General features: G+C 39.7%; 1 protein-coding gene across 1 annotated transcript in view; it reads left to right on the forward strand.

Moving 5' to 3' along the window:
- EPHA3 (EPH receptor A3) overlaps positions 1–23,652 on the forward strand; it is a gene marked incomplete at its 3' end in the record, with an annotated part of 231,892 nt that overhangs the window by 166,666 nt on the left and 41,574 nt on the right. Inside the window, exons 6-10 of the mRNA XM_082495386.1 lie at positions 8,486–8,610; positions 15,445–15,607; positions 17,980–18,082; positions 18,546–18,613; positions 22,896–23,021. Coding sequence (XP_082351512.1) covers positions 8,486–8,610; positions 15,445–15,607; positions 17,980–18,082; positions 18,546–18,613; positions 22,896–23,021 — 585 coding nt within the window. The remainder of the gene's footprint in view (positions 1–8,485; positions 8,611–15,444; positions 15,608–17,979; positions 18,083–18,545; positions 18,614–22,895; positions 23,022–23,652) is intronic.

Genomic DNA, 23,652 nt, shown 5'->3' on the forward strand with positions numbered 1-23,652 from the left:
GACGGAACTTACTGACAGACCAATTCAGGAGCTCTCAATGATTACTTAAAAGGAGAGAAATACTCTGTATCATAAATTCCTTATCTGAAGGCACTTGTCTTCTCCAGTTTTGGATACTGGCATTTCTAGAGAAGGTTTTTAAGTATACTTCTTAAATTGTTGAATGGGTTTTCTCTGGTTGAGGAAATAACTGAACTTTCATGGAAAGGGAAAGCCTACTCAGCACCTGACAGTTGATGTTATGGGCACGGTGAATAAATTCTTCTTTCTGAAAACTTCGCACTAGGAAGCCTAGGACTCTCACATCCTATAAGGCAATGTAACAATGGGGTAGGAAAGGCAAAGCAAAACTGTTTATTTTAAACTGATATGGTCTTAAACACATTCAGTGAAAAATACGAAGTATTGCAAAGCTCCCACTATCACCATCTCAAACAGAGAACAGAAAGAATAACATTTGTGTTATGAGTACCTTTGGGTTGAATCCTTATAAAAGCATGTACGGCGCTTGTCTCCTCTCTGAAATAACAGCTGTGAACGCCGTGCCACCATAATTTTCAGTTTCTGAAGCGAGTGCCTTGTGCAGCCTGATACTTCCCAAATGGACATGGCATTTCCATGATTTATTACACATGTGTTATACACATGAGCAAATCTAACATTTTGCTTCCTTTGTGGAAGGCATTTGCTATCTTTTTTAATAAAAAGAGGGAGAAATGAGAATGTGAATGTGCAACGCTTAATGAAGTTTGCTTTTAATTTAGAATTTATTTGTAAGAGTGAGAAATGAGCTCTGGTAATCACTTGTCCTGTGGCAGCTGCTGCCCAGAAGGTTGCCTTTCTCCGCACTTGAGAGCGAAATCAAGCAGATGCCTTTTAGTGTAATTCCTGCTTGAAGCTGCTTGTTTTCCCCTTTCCAGTTCCCTGCCGCCTTTCCTTCACAGCACCTGTGCAATGCCTGCAGCCGCTCTGGAGTCTATGACCACAGGCTGGAGTCCACCACCTTCCAGATGCATTACCTGCCATAATGTAGGCAATAATCCATTAAAATAACCACGAACAAGTCAGTCTTTAAACTATTTTGTCCTTTTTCTGGGAGAAACATACACAGCTCCCTTCTAGTCCAACCTCCCCTGCAATGAGCAGGGACATCTTCAACTAAATCGGGTTGCTCAGAGCACTGTTCAGCCTGAGCTTGAATGTTTCCAGGGATGGGGCATCTACCACCTCTTTGGGCAACCTGTGCCAGTGTTTCACCACTTGTCATAAAAAATTTTTGTCCTTCTATCTAGTCTAAATCTTTCCTCTTTTAGTTTAAAGCCATTACCCCTTGTCCTATTGCAACAGGCCCTGCTAAAAAGTTTGTCCCCATCTTTATTGTAGGCCGTCTTTAAGTGCTGAAAGGTGCCAATAAGTCTGTCTCACACATTTTGATGTGTGTAAACGCCCAGATCTCAGTAGCCCTCTCCCAGAAAATGGGAACCTTTTCCCCCACTTCCTCATGATTGCATCCTGCTAGGATCCAGCCTGGATCCAGCGTGAGGGTCCTGTACACTGATGTGGGCCTATTGCTGTTGGGTTGGCGAGACTCCCCAGTGCCTGGACCCTGGCGACATGGGAGGACAGGTAAGGTGTGTTGCGTTCTGGCTGACAGTCGCCTAACGATGTTGCAAAATCAGATGACATTTTACAGCCCAAGTCATAAAAATATATTGAGCCTGCTTCAGCTCAAGGAGAAGGTGCAGGAACACAAACACAAGTGCTGTGCTAGTTTTAACTACACGTCCTGCAGATTAAAGGGCAAAGGACTGTGTCTGCAGGCACATCGAAGAGGTGGGTAATTGTATCTGGAAGAGGAGCGCGTAGGGTTTAGCAGGTTTCCAAAGTGTTGTTAAAGCGTAACTGTTTCCTCCTCCTCCCGCCTCCTGGGAGGCACCTGGAGACCCAGTGCTGATTGAGCCTTCTTGGAATGTGCCTGTGGGATCAGCTTTCCTTCTGCACAACTGCCTAAAGGGCGGCAGCGCCTTTACCTGCACTTAACAGAGAAAGTAAATGCTAATGCAGTCAGAGGAGGTTTAAAATAGTGCAACTCCTGCTTTCTGTGAGCAGGCTTCTATAACAAACCCCTTCGATGTCCATCCACAGACTAGATGTTGGAGATGTAAAGGTTGCGAGGACAAACGAAGCGGTTCATACAGGTGTGATGTTAACATGATCGTGTCATGGAGATGTGACATCATTATACTGATTTGCGAGTCATTTCTTAGGACTCTGTCATAAATTGAATTCTGGTTAGTAGTGCAATGGTTGGATAAACCTAAAGATAGAAAGGGTGGTTCACAAAACCCCAGATGTTGAGTTCTCATTGTGTGAGTGAAATGTGTGTGTGCAGCGTTATGAGCAGTGCCAGACCGCACCATGCACGGGTCCCCTAACGCTTGCACCGGGGTAAGTTCTCTCATGTGTCCTGACTCTGCAGACGTGACTCCAGTTTTCTCGAGAAACTGCCTCTAAGGGAGAGATCGGCTTGTTCGTTCAAAGGTTGGCATTTCCACTTTGACTCGTATGACAGTTTTGTGGTTTGGACACTAGAGTCCTCTGAGACTTACAGATTTGGGTTTGGGTCTCAGTGGATCTTGCTGTCAGAGGCTGCAGATTTCATTTTCAGATTATGATCTTTATTTACTGTTCTTGTTCCACATTGCCTCCTGGAGACATCATAGACATTAAAGAAAATTTATACATTATATCAGATGACAGTATTATGATTAGATAATAAAATCATGAGTTTTCTACAGAAAGAAAAAGGAACAAGCATTCCATTTATTCGGCAGTGCAGAAAAAGCTGCAATTTGGGTAATACAGTTGGTTCTGCTGGCTCAGACACGTTCCTGACCACCATCTTTCAGTATAGCTTGGAATATTTTACTCCCTAATGCTGATAGCTGGTTGCAAGCAAAAGCTGGAAGTGAGCAGACCATGTTCTTTTTAGAATGAAATCCTTCCCTAAAATTTAATTTGTGATCTAGAGACCTAAGCAAGAAACAACAGGCCTCTAAATATTTCAGCAGTTGTACGCATATGGCTTCCCAAAGATAATACTGAGTTCTGTCTGTCACAGGACAGGGAATTTTCTTCCAGTACACGTATACATTTGTAAGCCAGCCACATATGAAAACAATAACCAAGGAATAAGGAAAAAGTCAATAAGGAGATTTATATACAGCTGCTATTACACTGGAGGAAAACAAATGATCTGTTGGGGTCAGTTTCGCTGGGAAATCAATTTGAGCAGAGTTTTATTGTCCTCTCTGCTAGATCCTTCATGTTATTTGCTTGCGCCTTTAATAGTCATGAGTGAGGAGGTTTTTACACTTGTGAGTCTAAGCTCCCTGGATCATTGTGTTCGTTACCTTTTCAACATCCACATTCCCAGTTGTCAGAAATGCTACCTTACAACACTGAGCGCTCGAAGTACATTTCCCCTTGTAACTCTAGGGAGTTTTGAAAGTTCATATTAACTGCTTAAACTAGTCATAAACCAGTGAGACTGTAGTACCAGACAAATGGTAACCATCTGATGCATAAAAATGCCTCTGTATGCATTGCCTGTGACTATGGAGAATAAACCTCTTAATGCATGGCCACACAAACCTAAAGTTAATTAAAAAAAACCCCACAACTCTTATTCGGTGAAGAAGTTAAGGGTACTAATACATTAATCAAAACACCAATAAAAATGTAAATACATAGAGGTGTACGAACCACGGGATTTATCCAAAAATCACTGAAACTGCTTAGTCTAAAGAAAGTACTTTTTTAAAGTTTTACCTTGAAATTAATGTTTTCTAAATGATAAATTAGTTTAACCTGCCTTTGTGTTGATATTGATGCTTTAATATAATTTTTAAAACTTCTGTTTATCTAAAAACAGCTTCATAATGTGTCATTTTTGGCTAACCTGTAGCGACTAAATTCTTTTTGTTGATGGGAGCTGCAAGTATTTGAAATATTTGTTCCAGAACTCTGTTGTTGCACAATCTAATTGTCTTTTAATATAAGAAAGGAAAATCCTGGAACAGCAATGAAAAATTGATATTCTAAATATGAAGTACTTCTGTTTGTTTCTGTAGCCTGATTTTGAATTCTGTGTCTCCTTCTGCTGTAGCTATTTAATGGTGTTCAGGAAATAGGAAGTTCTCAGCTCCTTCTTCCTCATCCAGAAGTCTAAAACCTATAGTTTTCATAAGCTTCACTGCTTATGTAGTCTTTATATACATATAGTCTTTTTAGTCTTTATATGCATCCCTGCTTATGGTGATGCCTTCATTGTTCAAGGGTGTATAAGGTTAACTTCCTTTAACTGCAATTTCCCTCTTTGCTGGAATTTCAGACTTGTACAAATAGACAGTAAAATACAGTTACTGAGCTGTTCTGGTGAGGGCTACAAAATGGAAACTTAAGGCTAACTTCTAATTTGGGCCAGAAATGGTTGCTCTGAGATTAACAAAGCTTTCTTGACTTGATTGGAGGTAGTCTTTTTCTGTTTCATAGGATATATTCAAAAACACTTGAGAAAAACAAAGAAACACCCCCACCCTATTAAAATAAGTATGTATCAGAAGACACTATTTAGAACACTGTTTATGTGCTTTGATTTATTACGTTGTATTCTAGGGGTGTATACATAAAGAAAGAAATTCCACAGTGCAAATGTCAAGCTATTCCTTCTAAATGCACGCTGGACATGAGCTGGTGCCGTAGATCAGAAAGGCACTTCTGTTGTTATATGACTGTCCCTGTGCAGGACAATACGTACTTACAGGTTACCTTAATTCTTCCTTTATCTTAAATCTATTGACTGCAGTAGATTTAAGCATAAACTTAGAAATCATCTGAAGAAGGCGTTTTCTTAAATTGGGGTTCAAGGACTTCTAACATTTTTCAAACCTTCCTATCTAACAGGTATAATAGCAGAAAAGCAGAAAAGATTGCATTAAGATTTAAAACTTTAACAGTCCAGAGTCTTGCAGACCAGCAAAGAAAGCTTATGCCATGTGCTGTGTGGGTAATTTTTTTTTATATTATCCCATCTTGGTCAAACCAAAGCATAATTGGCATGTGTTCCTCAGTCAGTCCCTTGTGACAGCAGAGGGGTCAGTTCTGGATGTAGGCAAAGAAACAATTTAGTAAATATATAGAGAGACATCAGTTGTGCGGAAGGGCAGGCACAGCAGAGGAGCCAGGCCACCTCTGTCTCTTGGCTTACAGCAGAGTCTGGTTTGGGGAAAGCCAGAATGGGACCTGTGGGAAAGGCCGTGCGGGATGGCAGCCCCTCCAGGCACAGCATCCCGACTCCTTTCTCTGCCCCCACCCACGGGGTCTGCAAGGGGGGCTCTCGGGGATGCTCGCGTTTAGATTTCCCCTTGGTCCTCCCTACTCCCCTTTTTGTAGGAGGAGAGTCCTGATGCTGAAGTCATCCTAGGAGCAGCGTAGTTCAGTTCTGCCAATGCTTCGAAGGACCATAAGCCTGACATAGTGCCGGGAGAGGAACTGCTGAAAGAGGTTCTTGTGAGGGCTGTCCTCTCTGGGGCTCTGTTCTGTGCAACAGAAATGTAGAGAGGGATCAAAATCAACTACTGCTTGTGAAGTCCAATGTGAGCGCACAGAGATGATGGGAACAGCAGGAATATTACGAAATCTATACCTGGATATTGAGTCTTTGTTTTTAACATCCTGCGTACTTCAAAATTAAAATGCTCAGATGATTCACAAGATGGTTTAACGAGGTGAAAAAAAAAGATTAAAAATTAAAATTGTTACAAATGCATGTCTTCCCCTCTAAACACAAATAGTGTAGTTTATCTTCTAGAAATAAATAGTTGACCACTGAACTATCTGAAGACACTGTTCCTCTATGAACTGACGATTAATGCCTTAAAACTAGGTAACTGTTGTAATTGACATAGTTAAAGGAAGATGATGGTTTGAACAGATTTGGAATACATAATTTCCATAGCTCAGAGGTTCAGTGGCTGCCGGAGTGATCTGTCATGCAGCGCTGTGTTGCAGAACTTGGATCTGTTCTGTGCATGGGATTAAATGTGCCTGAAACTTTGTATTCCCTGTGACTATCCACCTCCCTTCCATTTGCCCGTGTGGTGGGATGCTGTGTCTTCCAGACACTCTGTATAATTTCTAAGCAGCTCTGGGACCCCTAGGGATTAGAAAAGGTATATGAATGTTTTATAATGTTATTGATAACTGCAAAGCAGACGCTTTTCTAATAAACTGCTGTGAGATAAGTTACTGGTAGCATCTGCGGAGATGTGTGTAAATGAGCTCAAAATAATTAATACTGTGTTAGAAGAAAGCTTTTTTTAAAAGCACATCTGTACTGGAGCATATAAGACTATTTCAGCCTGCCGTGAGAATTTGTTATAACACAAATTACCATAATTTATTAGGGGAAAAGCCATTTCTGTTAATCATATATTAATTATTCATAAAATCTGTATTAGTTACCTTAATGGGAAGGGTTACCAGCTGGGGTACTGGGCTTGGAAATCTATTCACATACAAAAAAGGATGAACAGCTTGACTTAAAAAGAAGACATAAAAATGACTTACAAGAGCATAAAAGCAGCAAGCATGAGTTTATGAGTTAACGTAGAGCTGGCTACGGTAGAGCAGTCCAGCCAGCTAACCACTTTGTATTTTGGCTCTAGCACTGGTTTGTGCCTGAGCGGAATTCACGTGGGATTACTGAAGGATGGTCGTTAAAACCAGTCCTGTGTACCTTGCCCTAATGCTTTTCAGCTCTTCAGCAAGCACAGATCTGGCGAGTCTGAGTAAAATAGAGAGAGACGCTTTCCCATTCTACTTTGGGACCAACGACCAACAAAACAAAAACACAACTCCAAAACCTGACTTCAGTAATTTAAATTCAGGACAAATTCTTCCTGCTGGGGAGTAAAAAAAAAAAAAAAAAAAAAGAAAAAGGAAAAAAAAAAAAGAATTTTTGCAACTTTTCAATTTTCTCAGAAAGCTATTGTGAACCATGTGACAAGTGAAAATGCTGTTCAGAGGATGTGTTTCAACCTAAAATGAATATGGACGTGTGTATATACTTACATGCTTGTCCAGGTGCATGCAGCTTTCTAGACACTCTATTCAATTTAAGGAGGATGTCGACTTTTAGATTATAACTGAAGATTAGAAGGTATGTTTTGATGGAAGTTTAGCAAAATCAAACAGAGAATGAATTTTCCAAAATTTATTTTAATTAAAAACTTTTTTTTCCCTGGCTTTTGAAAATTCTCTTGCAGGAATGAAAACCCAAACAGAAAGGGCACTGGCTAATGCATGCAAATATGTAATACCTGTAAAGTGCAACTAGTTTTATATGAGCAATAAAAGCTTCATAGGATTCAGCTGAAATCAAACTGTTTAGATCAGCTAGAACCTTTTTATTAGGACAGTGTAATGTTGAACTTATAAACACATTTGCTTTACATATTAAGATAAAAGGCTGTTTATTGGTAAAAGATTTTTTTTAAATGACAGTTACGCCCTTTAATGTGTGATCTGTAAGCTATCATCTGAATTTTGGCCAAAGCCATGGAAGAGAAGCATTTGTAGTGGGAATCCAACCCAAAAGAAACAGAAAAAATAATTTAAAAAATTGCATAGCTTTCAGTGAGTCCAGGAAACTTAGGCCTGGTCTTGGAACAATGCATAGAGCTGTGTGGTCTACAGCTGAACTGATGTTCAAGAATCTTAGGTAATTATGATTTTTTTTTTCTGTAACCTTGATAGTATTTCCAAGTTTTGGGTGGCATGCAATCAGTTGTCATGCCTAACTGATTAATACAGATCAGAAATGAGGTTATTTTGCAGTTTAGATTTTTTTTCTTCAAATTTCATTTTCAAAGAAATGTGGTAAAGGGGAAGTGTGCGTGGGAACAATTTGTATCTGGAGAGCTTACCAAATAACTTTATAGAAGAGGCTGTATTCTGCAGTGTGCTGCTGGTTACTACTAGCCGTGGATACCAGGAGCTCCTTGTACGTAATGCATTCCAGCACCGTTTTACCCTTGCATATGAAAATGTTATCAGAGTTCTGCAGAGTCTGGTAACGATAATACTTAAGCATTATAACAAATAGGTAGTGCTGTTATTTTGTTCTCTGTTTTAGTATATCAAATGTATTTCATTGCTTATGCTGTAGTAGCAGATCGAAACCATCTGCTGTCTTGCCACTGGTCCGCCAGCCTAACAGAAAATCTCAGTTCATTTTCCTTGAGGCCAGTGTGCTTTAAGGCATGTGTACTAGGACTATAATCCAGCTGCTGAATGTTGATACAAGTCCAGATCTACGCTCACGAGTCTTTTAAATGGAAACAGTACTCTTTGCCAAGGATTGGAACAGAGATAAACTCAGTTTGCTTTTCTCTCTTCCCTCCTCCCCCCACCCCCTTTACAGCCCCATCCCCCATCACAGTCATAAGGAAAGACAGGACATCCAGGAACAGCGTGTCTCTGTCTTGGCAAGAACCTGAACATCCGAATGGGATCATCTTGGACTACGAGGTCAAATACTATGAAAAGGTGGGAAGAAAGATTGAAGGGGAGGGTTTTGTGCTGGTAATACTGTAATGAAATTATTGCATCTTGCCTGTGTTAAGTATTCAGAGATAGCCCTGTTCGCTCACTGACTGCCTCAATGACACCAAGTGCTGAAACTGTTCAATTTTTGATAAGGAGAACGACATGAAAATGTGAAGTGAAATTGTTGCCTACCAAGTTCATCCGCAAACATATCAGGACAAATATAGAAAGTAATACAGAGAAGCTGTAATATTTTTTTTTCCTTGGGCACAGTTTACTTAGTTTTGTGATGCTGTCAGTTCATACATTTATTTGTCAGCATCCATGTATTGGTGCTTCCCTGTGGCACAAGCATCTTTTATACAACAGTGATTTGGAAAAGGGATGGGCAATCCTTTTAGTGACTGATTTGCACTATCAAAGTTCCCACTTTTTCTGAATAACTGAATTCTTCATAAATTTTATGTAAATAACTACAAGTCAAGGAAAACCTGCCCATTAAATGGGTTCTGCTTTATATTGACATTTTCTTGTGTTGACAGGTGTTGATTTCTACATCATATATAGATCTGTATTTTGGAAAAAAATAACTCTTCATAACAGAATGGGATTTTTTTAGTAGAAATGGGTAGAATTGAAAAGACCATAAATTGTTGTGAATATTGTGAAGAGTGGTATTAGCCATTTTTAGATTGGTCAGAGAGACCTTTTGATAGACTATATTGCTACTGAAGTCGACAAACATGGAAAAAATGTCAAAAATTATGATTTAGTTTAGCATTTACTAATGCTGTTCATATCTAGAAATCGGGCTTCTATTTCATATGTACCAGGGAAGACATAGTGCCGATATCCACTTGGAAACTGCTGTTAAAAAGGCTCCATAGGTATTCAGTTAATCTTTAGAAAGTTTTCTCATGGAGTTTACCAGCGGGACAATGTGTGTGTTTATTGATAGTCCATGCCTCATCTCCAGCCAAAGAATGGGCGCACCAGAAGGATGTATTCTGAAAAGACTTCTCCCAAATTTATATGTAATCTGGTTTTGGGTGGGGCTTTTTTTGGTGAGCAGTTAAACCTTCAAAGACCTTAGTAAAAATCTAAACATACATAATACTACTGATAAAAGGGGGAAAAGAAAGCTTCCTAAACATTTCAGTTCAGTCTCACCTTATAGACCAATAGCCTATGGACTTTCACTTTGTTTTGTTTTTTTTTTTTTCCTGTTATTTCAATGCAGACAGGATCAAGTCTGGATTCTGGGCTTGAGAAGTCAGAGAACTGGCTCATACATCAGATTGTCTTTATTTTTACATCTTCAATACTGAAGGGACGCAGGAACTATTTCGGCTGTCTTGTTTGCAATTTAAAAAAAAAAAAAAAAAGAAAATAGGTACTACCTTTTAGTAAGGCTTGGAAGCTATTTACCTCACAAAGAGCCTACGCCTTAAAGATCCCAGAGCTGCAGCCTGTTTTGCACAGGCCAGGTTATTTATCCGCATGATTAACTTGTGCTTCACTTGAGGCCTACCTGGCTGCTCTTCCTGCCGTTGGCCATACCTGTGCTTTCCAAGAGCTGCGGCATCCCCATCTCCGCTCCACCTCCAGTCTCCCCAGGTGGAAGTCTTTGCCTGGGCAGCTCTGTGCCAGTACCGCGGGGCGCAGGATGATACTGTTGTGTGCACAGACTGAGCATGCGGCCGCTGTTCCCACCGAGCATATCCAGTCCTGCGGAGCAACTGATTGTCGTACGACAGCTTCGTAAAACAGACAACCAGTCTTAGGAGGCTGATCTCGCACATGTGTTGTTTCCCTTTGAAGTCTGTGATCAAGAGTTCGTGTGCACCAGACAGCTTTCTTAAACCAAAGAGCCAACTGCTTGACAATAGGATCCAGACCATTTAGAACAAAGGTTTTTTAAAAAACATCCTTCTGATACCAGTGTTTTTAATGTGCAAGCCCCGTGGGGAGCTAGAAGCCTATTCTCCCGGGTTTATGAAAGGTAACTAAGAAAAGCAAAGCTGTTGTCAGGAGACTTTAATCCGTTGCCCTTTTTAGGTCTACAAATTGAAAGAGGTTGAAAACTACCACTCTGTTCATGTTAAACTTACCTGAGGTGAGAGCAGCCCATGCTGGATGGTTACTCTTCATTTCTTTCCCGAACACCTTTGGAAGATGTTGCTTTTCAGTCTGAGATCTCTAAGCAGCCCCCCTCCCCTCCCCTCTCCTCCCGTCCCCTCCTCTCCCCTCCTTTTTTGAAAAGGGAGCTTTCTTTTTAAACTGGTCCAGTCTGTTTGATTTTCTGCTTCAGAAATCATCTTGGTTGTGCTCATCAAAAACCCCACTGCGGTTAAGTGGCAGCTGCAAGGAAATAAACCCTTCACACTTGGCAGTCTGGGTATTTCTCCTGACAAGTCGTACCTGATTGCTGGTAGATGATTTATGTTGAGCCATTCTTTTCCTCCCACTTCGTTTTTACATGCCATACCTTTTGTAGTCTCTTAGAAATTAGTAAATACAACATTAATAGAGTAATACAGGTCAGCCCAATTCTGTCATACACCTTCTCCATGCAAATGTGTGTGTGTGGGGGTTGTTTAGCTTTTTTTTTTTACTTTAAGTTGTTCTCAAATGTCAAAGAATATATGATATTTACAGACAACTGCATGTTACTGATATTCAGGATGTTAGAATAGATTTGGGATAAAAGTAGAATGTCCTGTATCTAAACTGTGATACCATGTAGTTTTTCTAATTCATTCCTGGCATAAAGGATGTGGAAAATATTTATTTTCTGCAAGGGTAATTAGTTAACCTAGTCAGGTTTTTTCTTCACCAGTGATTTCATTTGTGTAAGGAAGAGAGTATAGAGCTTCACGTGTTGTTTCTAGAGAAATTAGGAGCTGCAGTTTTGGGAAACTGTTTTAACTTTTTGGAATGAACCTGTGGGGTTTTAACGCATAACATCATGAACTGAGAGGAACAGTTTTTCAAACTCACTGTTTGGAACAGACTTGTGTTTTCTGTAAAAATCTGTAGGGCCTGGTTCTAAGGCCCCAGTGACTATTTATTCAAAACATTTAAAAGACATAAAATCCTCTTTCAGAGGAATACTGTGTGGAGCTTCTAGGCATTTATTTTATGGTAGGGCATAACATTTTATGTTAAGTTAATGGTACCAAATGGCACCCCAGTTTACTCTGTCCATATCATGCTGTGCTGGATTTTATCTGACTCAGCTGTCAAAGTGCACATACCGCAAAAGTCAGGTTTTCTTCTTGCACAAGCAGGTACTTTGTTTCCTCCTTTTCCTTGGTCGCATAATTATGTTATCTAGAAGGAGTATCACGTCATGCAAAGAACATACGTCTCCTAAATATCACATATAAACTATTAATTTATTCATTTAAATATGTGCTTGCAATTATGATAACTAAATCCCCCACAATTTATTACGGTGAAGCCTGCTGCAAACAAGGAGTGAAATTTAATTGCAGTATCACATTACTAAAATAGATTTGCCTTTGCCATCATTGAAATTGTGTGCTCAGTAGACTGGTTAAAGCCAACAAATAAATAACAATATCTAGTTTGTGCACTTTCTATGGCTGAAAAGGTAAATGATATGCAAATGCACTTAGTTGCTTTTAAATTCTTATTATTATGGCTTTCAGGGTAGGTAGGCCACGTATACTCCATGGGGTTTGTAGAAGCCGTGGTATCGACAAACAGTTCACAGCTGGCGATAAGGGGAAGCAGTATCTTCGGGATGGGAGGTTCCCCCCGGAGATGTGTAGTCTGGTCCGGCTTCTCAAGTGTACATGCAGCTGATGGAGAAAATGTTCTTCCTCGTATGATGTAAACACTTACTGTCCTTATCTGAAAAAGGACATACTGTTCACTCTCACTGGTACTGCCACTATAAATGTTAAATGTATACAAAATATGTCTTTTGTAAAACATAGTTTAAAATTATAAAATGTCATTTGCAAATGAGACGCTAACAGTAGTGGGATTTGCTTCCCAGTAAAGACTGTGTCTGGTAAACTATGCAGAAATATTCAGGAAGAACACGCTTTGTGCGTCCAAGTTCAAATTTATCACCAGAGTGTTTGATTAAAGTTCTGCTTGGCAAAGGCTGACTCTCCTTTTTGTATATTCCTTCTGCTTATGGCAGCTACAGTGCTGTATCTCTGAAGTTTTACTTCATCCCCAAGAAAGATAAACTTGGGCTTTTATGTGGTGTTTCACTGATTTGATTACTAGTAACATAAAAAATGACTTACAAAATATGTGTGTAAAAAGCTTACCATAAACTAAGATACCATGACATCCTCCATACCATTGTTTTAAAAGTTTATTTTCCAAGTTCCATTGTGGATTATTAACAGACAGGGCCATGACTATATTTTCCCTTACACATATGTATCTGCACAAGAAGGAAATGTTTGCATTTAATAAAAGCAGCCTAATGTGAGATCAAAATGAATGTCCAGTCAGAGCATAAACAAAAGATTTTATGTTTTAAAGACAAGATTATTATGTCTTTGAAATTAAAATAGTTGCCTGCGTTCAACTGAATTATGAGATAAGGAGAGCCTGCAAATTATAATACTAGGCCTTTGTTAGTTCAAAAATAAATAATTTTATGCAACGCTGTTAGCTCCTTGGAATGTCTTCCTGTAAGTTTTCTACCCTGAATTGATGATAGAAAACTTTTTCGGAGAAGTATCGGGGAAACCATGAGGAGGTCCAATGCTGATTTCCTTTTTGTTCTTAGTGTGTGATGAAAATGAGCCATGGTAAACATTTTTATAGTTATTCACTGAAGACTAGGTCCAGCTCACCTTATTTTAGGTTTTGATTCTGGATGGTGATTTTTAGGCATAGGCTTAGCTGCTCTTTCTTTCTGTCTTTCTCTCTTTCTGTCTTTCTCTCTTTCTGTCTTTCTCTCTTTCTGTCTTTCTCTCTTTCTGTCTTTCTCTCTTTCTCTTTCTCTCTTTCTGTCTTTCTCTCTTTCTGTCTTTCTCTCTTTCTGTCTGTCTTTTCTCCCTTGACTCTGATCACTCATGTGCATAATGTTGAATATTATTTGGAGATTCTGGCAATTTCCCTAACTATGGTGTAAATGTTTCTCTTTCTCTGTATATCAAAGACTGCCAAGAACAGGGTAGTTAGCCTTCTGTAGCACCAAAGTGAACAGTTTCTGATGTCAACCTACTAACTTAGAATAAACCTAATTTTCTTACTCTAGACAGCACTGCCAAGCAAACACACTAAACCAGCTCTAGTCACTTCAGCTTTTCACATCAAGGTGAGATGGCTTTGGCAATGAGCGTGTTGAGTATTTTCCAATCTCTGTACTGGTGCATCGGCACTCTAGTGTTGTCAGAGTTACAATGTCAGTACCTTGCAGGCTAATGCAATGCCATAAGGCAGAGTGGGAATAAGGTGAGATTGTTTGCATCCGATATCTCTTAACTTGGAGAAACTCAGTTTCTGCTTTCAACCAGGCAAAACTCAGTGGTTGTAGTATATTTCAGTGTTCAAAGTAAACAGGCAGCATGTGAAATCCCCACCACCTCCAGAATAAAGTAGTTCATCGTTGCAAACCCAAGCAACGGAGATTCTCCCAGTCCCCACGTGTGTGGCTGCCATCCAAGATTTTTTTTCTGAGACAGTTCCAGCTGCCATTTTTAGGAAGCCAAAAATGCTCTTTTGGTACAGGATGGCTTTAGTAAAACAAGCAGTACCTCAGGCTCCAAATGCGTTCTTAGATTTTTATACTATGTGCTTACAGTGGGACTGAGACATACTTTTATCAGAATTAGCTTTTTATACAGTGTGAAGTGTATCCAAACTTACTAAACTACAAAATGGTCCATTTCTTATTTTCTATAAAAAGTTGTTATGTCAGAAATATGTGACTATTAAGCAGAGTGTGGTTGTGAGTGTATCATCAGTAGTGAACACACACCTTGCTCTTCAGCAAAAAGCAATAAGGAGCAAACACGTTTCCTTTCCAACTACTAAAGCCCAAGAGTCATTTGGGAGCAAGTTCAGTGGGGTTTTGCCTGAATGAGGATGGACACATCAGTCTCATACCTTTTATAACATAATAGAAAACCAGTTATATTCGCCTGTTCACAGACCTGGGGTGAGGAGCCAGACTGGAGTTTCTCTTCTGACCATTATAAAGGTAAAAACTGTCTTGTAAAACACAAGGCAGTAAAAATCGCATCCTGCGATAGCTCTGCAGGGCCCTAAAACGTCTAAGTTGGCTTGTTACAGCTTCCAATTCTGTGCAGTAGGACAGCAAATCTGTTTTATGGGTTTTAAGTAACATGGGTTTTAAATAACATTTCGGTTTTAATTTTCTTGTTGTATTACATACTATGGACAAAATGATGGAAAACCATTTAATGAAATGCCCCATCCCTGGAGGTGTTCAAGGCCAGGCTGGATGGGGCTTTGAGCAACCTGGTCTAGCGGGAGGTGTCCCTGCCCATGGCAGGGGGGTTGGAACTAGACAATCTTTAGGGTCCCTTCCAACCCAAACCATCCTATGGTTCTATGAAATGTCATATACTCAGCATGTCTAGTATTTGATTTACAACGTTAGGCCGTAGAAGCTACGGTGATTTAGATTTCTTGCTAATCAAAAGATTTTCAGCTGATTGAAAATGAATGGCTGTAAAAACATTTGTCAGGCTATAAATATTCAAAAAATGTGCCGGTGCTCTCCAGGCGATGTGGTAATTTTTTTGTGCCAACCACCTCTTGTTTCTGTGTTTTAGGGTGTGGTTTTAATCTGATACTTTCTCTTCCCAAAAGCAGGAACAAGAGACAAGCTATACTATTCTGAGAGCCAAGGGCACCAATGTTACCATCAGCGGCCTCAAACCTGATACCACCTACGTCTTCCAAATTCGAGCCCGAACTGCAGCTGGATATGGGACAAACAGCCGCAAGTTTGAATTTGAAACCAGTCCGGATTGTATGTATTTGTTCAAATGATTTATGCTGACATCCTGCCCAGTTTGACTGATTTGAATGGCTGCTTTCTCTCCCTTTCTAGTTTTGTAAATGCAACTCATAACTATTTATGATGTGTCTTTCTGGGTAGCGTTACTATATAACTTTATGTTTTATCATTAAACCTGAAACATGCTATAAAGAGTATACCGTGAGTATCACGGTGGTATTTTCTTCCATTCCCTACCCAACCTCTGCCTTGTGCCAGAATCGATACCTGCTGAGAGAGGAAGTTTGATAGAAAACCGGATTCACAGCCTCGTGCTGTTCCAAATTACTGGCCTGAACCCTATGGACTATAAACCCCTGCTCCAAGAGAATTAATATTATCTTGGTCCATTGCTGCTGTGGGTCAGTGTGTAATTCTCTACGTTGCTGCGAAGTGTAGCTGATGTCTCCTGCATAGCCTTGAGATGAAACTAATATGCAGAGGCCGGGAAGGATGGTTGTGCAGTTGAGTAGCTGGTCAGGGAGTTGGGCAGTTTGGCACCCTTCTCTCTGTCACTACATTTCCAGGTGGCCTTGGGGAGGTTATTCAGTGGTCCGGCACTCCTTTTTCTTCTCTCTAATGCCTAAATAATAACATTATTTAACTGATGACCTTATTGGTATTCTTTACAAGTTCTGTTGTTATATCAGAAAGATTCTTAATAGAGCTCATAATTTTAAATGCTACTTTCTCATCGCTTGGTACTATATAGTAAATCAAAACTTTTAGTTGCTAGAAGCTGTAAGTGGTTTAATACATCAAAAAGTCATCCTTCATTTATCCACCCAGTTACCGATGTACACTAACGCTGTATAATCAAAGACTGTTTGCTTTTTAGAGGGCGGGAATTTCACAGAAGCCTCGTATCTGCTGTTCAGAGTTATAACATAACGAAGGACTGTAATTCTCAAATGCGCTCATAAGGCTTATTCATGTACTCATGATAAGGCTTGGGAACCCATGGTGTAAGAAGTGCTCTGCTAAAAGCAACAAAGTTTTAACCAAGAAGAGCGGCATAAGCCACATGGTCTTGCACTTGGGGCATCCATGTATTTTTGAGATACGTTATTTATTTCATCCCCACTTGCTCTTCCCCCACCTCAGCCCTTATTCTGAAAAGCAAACAAGCTTCTTTTTTAAAAAAACAAGTTGCAATTGCTGTTATGGTGACATGTAGCTTTGGCATACTGGATGAAACTGGAACTCAAGATAGGCCAGGCAAGTTACAACAAGGAGAAAAAAAAAATCAGTTGCAGTGGTAACAAATTTCACAATTTAGAAGTCAATGAGTTTTCTCTGCAAAGCAGTGGTAGTAATGATAATAATAATAATAAAGTAGCTGACCAAAAGTGTGGAAGGTAACAGGAGACGGTGGTGCACATCTCAGTAATGAGTGTACAGGTTACACAGATAGACATCAATTGCATAACTTGATTCCTATTGCCAAGTTATCATAACGATGTGAGTACAGTTGTAGGTCTGTAATAGGCAGAGGCTTCTTCCCAAGGGAAGTGGTGTGACTTCAAGCAGTCATGTAGACAAACTGTCCAATTTGCGGGAGGGCTAACTTTCATGTCAGTTTGGGCAGCTAACTTGAAGCATGGTGCTGAGAAACCTAATTCTGCGGTGCTCGGTGAAGTTTGGTAGGTGTCTGCTGGAGATTGTTTGTAACACCTAAGATCTAAAGGTGTCCTGTCTAGTATAGCAGTGTAGTGTGCCAAAGCTCCATGCTTTGGAAGTTAAGTCCTTAAGGACTGCAGGGAAGCATCCAACGTAAGGCAGAAAGTAGCCCTTCTTTTTCTATAGGCATCGATTAATCACGGATAATCCTTCTATCTGCTTCTGTGTGACACGGCTTATCACAGCCTTTGCAGGAATACTGTCAAGCTTAACTGGGAAGCTTAATTCATTGAAGTATTTTCCATCATGCAGAACTGAGAGTAAGGGTGATGATTATTGACTGACTGGGATTTCTTGTCAAGGAAAAACTCCTTACTGACCATGACAAAATATAGGTGTGTCAGGGTATGTTTGTTTGTATTTACATATATGTTTATATGTAAGTATCAGTTTAACAGCAGTTACTATAATCAGCAAGAAGAAAAATCAGCTGTAGCAGAAACAGCTTTGGTAAATTGTCAAAGATGGCCAGAGTCTCTTGTTTTCTTCCCTCATATTTATTTGTCTGATGAAAAATTACTTAGTAGATTAAATATTCGGCAGGAGACCAAATGCTATATAATGATGACTTAATCTGTCTGTTCCCTATATGAGTGTCAATTGTGATGCAATGAGTGTTTTGTATGGAGGGGGGTTATTTATATATTTTTGTGTTAACTTTCCAGCGTTCTCCATTTCCAGTGAGAACAGCCAGGTCGTAATGATTGCCATTTCAGCAGCGGTAGCCATTATTCTCCTCACAGTTGTGGTGTACGTCCTGATTGGGAGGTTAGTTTATCGTCTGGTTTGCACATTTGCTCCCACTTCCATTTCCCCGAGGGGCCTTGATGAGCATGGCAAATTGGGTGTCGTCGGGCAGTAGCGTGGCTGGTTTGCGCCTTCTCCTTTGTCTGCTGCCCAGGAGCTCCCAATACTGCTTCGTGCTCGGTAATGAGCCCACTAACGTTAGCAGCCCCAATCATGCAGCAGTTGTTAAAAAATGCTATAAACACATTCTTAGGCAATTGTAAAATTAAACTGTAGGGGTCAAAAATCAACAAATCCTCTCATTAGCCAATTTCCTCAAATTCCCTGAGAACATAACATGCCTCTATAGGGCACACAGAATGTAAATATCATTAAACTTTCAAACAGGCATTTAATTGTGGAGGGAAAACATTTTATTCTGTTTCCACCTGCAGTTAACATATAAAATTCTCTATATTAATTTTTTTTTCTCTGTTGCTTGTAGATTCTGTGGATACAAGAAGTCTAAACATGGTACTGATGAGAAAAGGCTACATTTTGGGAATGGCCATTGTAAGTTACTGAAGTCTTTTAATGCTTCCAGATCTGTGGAATTCATCCCCTAGATAACTGGTATTTTTCAATTTAAAAAAAAAAAAAAAAGTCATACCTCACTTAAACCAAAGTGAAATTGGGAAGAGAATTATCTCTTCTCTTGTGGGGAAGAAGATTTTCCCCAAACAATTATTCTTTGTTTCAAATTTTTTCATCTGTTTTCAGGTTAGTAATGAGCAAAACATCGCTGTCTATGTTCAAACAATGCGTGTGGTTAGCAATATGATATTGATTCTGCTGTGCATTACTGAAATGCAGAGTGTAACTCCAACTTCCTCATTATCAGCTGTATAAAGTCTAAGAAATAACATATTTTTCCCAAAGCAAAATATAAAATCAATGAAACCTGTTCTGATGACTACTGAAGGGACTGTGAAAATTGTTTGCTTGACAAAGATGACCTACTAACACTTTCGTTTGGAATGATTCTAAGCATAGGCTGAAAAGTGATTTGGAGTAGTTTCTTAAATTAAGAATAACCACTAAACAAGTGTCTCACAAATTAATGGGATTTTTTAATCCAGCTCTGTTTACAAACATGTTTTGTTCGAGTCCTGAGTCCCCACTTGCAAGAATGAATATGTGTATACTTCCTTTGGGTCTCATCCAGGACTGAGAAGAAAGACTTTCTAATGACTTACGTTGTCTTTGTATCACAAAATTTATACGTAGTTGGGGATGTAAGATTTTGCTCATCCTGAGGATTTTGGGCTACTTGTGAAACGTGTTCAAAAGCCAAACCCAAAGCCTATCTATTTCTGATGCTTCTGTACCTATTTTTAATAAGGCTAAAACAGGACTTTATTCATGGCTACTCTGGGTTGTTTGGCTGTTCCTGTGAAAGGAACAGCACAGGGCAAGATCCCATCCAGGAGATGCTCAGGGAAAGAGGTGTTGAGTTCCTGAGCCCGGGCACACGTCCTGGGTGCCAGGAAGAAGTAGCTTGCCAGGGTCAGTGGCTGGAGGGGAATGTTGTCCTGCAGTGTTTCAGCTCCTCCGCGATCCTGGATCCTCTCTGCAATGTGCCTAACCCTGCAGCACTTTTCCACAGCAAAGGAGCTGTGGATCGTGAAGACTAGATCACAGTCCAAGTTCCATCCATACCATCTTTAAAATAGAAATAAATTAGCTTTGGAGCAGGAGAGGCTGAGGGGAGAGAAAGTGATGGTTTAACATTCCTGATCGGGGGCAAGGGGGGATTCCCTGGTTTTGATCACTGCATTTTGGATTTTTTTCATCCTTACAGGGTAAAGATAATGCCCTTCATAAAGACCAAGACTGGAAATTCCTTTTTTTCACCTGCAGAATTCTTGGTGTCTAATGAGCATGTTTTTATTAAGAAGCGGTAGTTTGTCTTTGAAACAGTTTCAGCTCCAGATAAATATCCTGCTACACCATGTAAACCATGTTGAACCATTTATTTATATTGCTTAGCATGTTATAAGGTTGACTTCTGTGGGTTTTTTGCACACAAGAGTGTGCCATAATTGGATGCCTCCCCACCAAATATAATTGAATTAACATTTTAATGAGGGATTTACCTGCAGTAGCTGGAAATTAGAACTGCCTCCTAATTCCCGTGACAATGGAGTAACCATTCTCTGACTGTTCATATTATTATTATTTTAAGCTTGGAGCCCCTCCTTATCTCCAGAGAGTGTGCATATCCACAACACGTGTGCTCCTTTCCCTGCACCATCAGGGGATACACAGCCTGTAACAGTGGGTTTGCTTCGTGTGGCCCAACAACCACTAACCAGCTAGCCTCAAAAAAAAAAAATAATCTGTACAGTTACATGTGGCCCATAGAATTAATGCTTCATCATCCAAATTTAATGAGGTTATAAAATAAAAGCAGCCAGTAAAAAAAGTGTCACAGACAAATAACAGGTCAGAGTTTGCTCTCCTTACTCCCACACAATGGAAGGCTGCAATCACTATTCTTAAACATGTCAGTGCTGTTAAATTCCTGTGGATTAAATTGCTTTTAATTTGGCTTCAGATATTTATGTACTGTTTTCTGAGTAGTGCCATGCTGATTCACTGCGTAGTAAGAACAGAGCCAATCATGGACCTGGTATTTCTGTTGGAAAGTCTTGAAAATGATTTATTGAGTTTACAGGTATTTGTCTGTTAGGGTTTGTATGTATGTACATGTGTGGCTGTTGAAACCTTATTCTACTAAATTCCAGTCTTTCTCAAAGAATAAGAAAGTAGCTTCTATGAACTAAAAATGGATAAAGTAACTTCCATGGCTGTCGTAAACTTTCAGCATCTTAAATATAGCAGCTGGTTTATTTCAGCCAGTTTATTCTGAATTACTTTAAAAAAGGCTCCAGCCATGAACTATTCCCTGCAGCCTTATTACAAATCCTATAATATTACTTCAAAGGAGCAAAAATGTTTCACCTCCTCAGATCCTCTCCCTTTGCCTTCTTTGGCTAGGCCCTTTTTATTTTTTTGCTACCTTTAGGGCAATTCATGCTGTTAAAATGAAAATGTAAATTATTATGTTTGCACAGAATGAGCTGTAAAGTAGTACAGCTTAACACATGTGCATGTGTTTATTATCTGTTTTTCATGACAGAACCCAGTTACTATACAGGCTGCCCTTAATTATTGGTGTGAAGGGATTATTCTCCTTGCAGTCACCATCACCCGATCTTGGGAACCTCTGGGGTCAGCATTAAAAAATCTGCAGCCAAAAACCCCACAGTGCAGAAGCTTTTAATTGTTGTTATTTTTATTGGGGGTATGGGGGAGCCTGTAATGTACATTCAGCATGGACGGAAAGGAGCATTTACAAGATTTTTAACCAACAGCAATATACAGCCAATTACTTTTTGTTTTACTTGCAAGTAATTCTGTAATCATCAGGCTCTTGAAGGAAACACAGTCGGCATTTAATGCCACGCACACGCAGCCCTTGCATTAAGAGCATGGCTCTTAGTTTGCATTGTTTTCAAGGCAATTAGCTTGGGAACTCAGTTTTATCATTTCTTTGTCAATTCTGAGGCCAATAAATCTCCATGAAATCGATTATTTTATTTTTTTTTTTACATACAGTTGGCGTTGTTTGACAAAACAATGGTGTGTTCAAAGGTTTTTTTTCCCATCTGTGTAAGCCCAGCAAAAAAGGTTTAACTATTCTAGCAGTCAACAAATTGATGCAGTCTAATAACGCCGAGCTGGAAAGGAGATTCCTGAGTGGGTTAAGGCCGTGCTTGTAGGAGGGGTTAATATCTTTTACAAGACCAACTGGTACAGTTATGAAAAGCTAGAATACACGTCCAGGAATGCAGGTTTTGTGTCAGAAGCAGAAAACTTCAAGCTGGGTGTAATGGTTACTTCACTTTTTGTTAACAAAACATCTTTGTGTTCTCAAATGAATACAGAGGCGGGCACACAAGGTACCGGGTACAAGCACAAGCAGAGCCTTGAGCCAGAGAGGGGGAATTAGGCTGTGCTTTGCCTTCAGCATCTTTGCTGGAGAGAAAGGTTGGGAATGATAATATGTTCCTCCCACCCTCAGTCATGTTAGAGGAAGAGGTGTAGAGAGCTTGAAACTGCCCCTAAAATCAGTCCGTCGTTTGAACTAGCGCGTGCCCCGGGCAAACAGAACGATCCCTGGCCAGGAAACTGTAGAGGGGGACAAAATAATAACATGGATGTTCGGGTAACTGAGCACTAGAACCAGACTTTAATAACAACTGGCTGCCATCCTTGTGTGTACTAGCAGAGGGATTGAGGCAGAGCTGTATTTGTTCACGTATTATTTTCTTTCCTTATGCATCTTGTTCGAGGACTCTGAAAGAACAAGTTTGACTTAATGTGCTCTCCTTAATATATTCCTAAGAACTTTTCAGGTGGGCTGTAGCATCACACATTTTAGTCCTTGCCTCTTTCTTGTTACCTTGAAAGGGACAATATAAGGCAGCATCTAAACGTAGCAAGATGAGTGCCATGGGTAGTATTTTAATATTTGAAAAGCACTTTCATATGGCAAGTGCAGATGTGTTTGAAATTGGTTTTCAGACTTTGATGCAGTAACTACATTAGTGTTACATCTCTGGTTTCACTCTATATTAAGATTCCTGAAGACCCACCAAAAGCAGTTTGATTTGCAGCAGCAGTATAGCTTTTTCTTCTATTGATATGATTTCTATTGTCTCATGAGCTGTCTTTAGAAGGATTAATTAAGTCTAAGTAACATTTTCTGTCTGAATTTGTTTTTACACAGTAAAACTCCCGGGCCTGAGAACTTACGTAGATCCGCATACGTATGAGGATCCCAACCAAGCTGTGCATGAATTTGCAAAGGAACTAGATGCTTCTAATATATCCATTGATAAAGTAGTTGGAGCAGGTAATGACCATCGGATATATTGAACTAAAGATGGCTCTTTGCTGTATATACTGTTTTACATGTTTGGGTTTATACTTGTGACTAGGAAGAAAACATTCTGAAGTCTTCAAATTAGTAGGTCATATTTACAGCTGACTTCAGTGCATATGAAAAGTTAAGGGCACAAAGTTCTGGTTTTTCCCCAAAGAAAGGAGATAGCAAGAGAGTTTTTCAAAGGACACCCATCAGCCCACAGTTGGACACAGCACTGTTGGGAGTGAAAAGAGAGTTCAGCCTCATTTCTATGTTTCTCTTTAAAATCTGTCAGCACAGAAAATGATATCAAGTGTGAAGTTGTTTTCTTTTTTCCCCTTAAAAGGACTGTTGACTATTATGCCTTGAGTGAAACCACAAACTCATTTCATACCAGTCACCACGCATCCATCAGACTGCAATGACCTTTGGTCATTGGATTGATTTTGGTCACTGCTTTGGATTTGAATTATCGATTTAGGAGGGAAGGGTTGTCTGTCTGATAACTGATTGTCTGAACCATACAGACTCCGTAGATTGCTGGGTTTACAGAAAACAAACTGTCGAAATGAGCAGATTTTGTAGCAGAGGAGCCAGATTACAGAAAGTCTCATCACAC

The sequence above is a fragment of the Vanellus vanellus genome, assembly GCF_965231255.1.
Source record: "Vanellus vanellus genome assembly, chromosome: 1".
Taxonomy (NCBI): Eukaryota; Metazoa; Chordata; class Aves; order Charadriiformes; family Charadriidae; genus Vanellus; species Vanellus vanellus.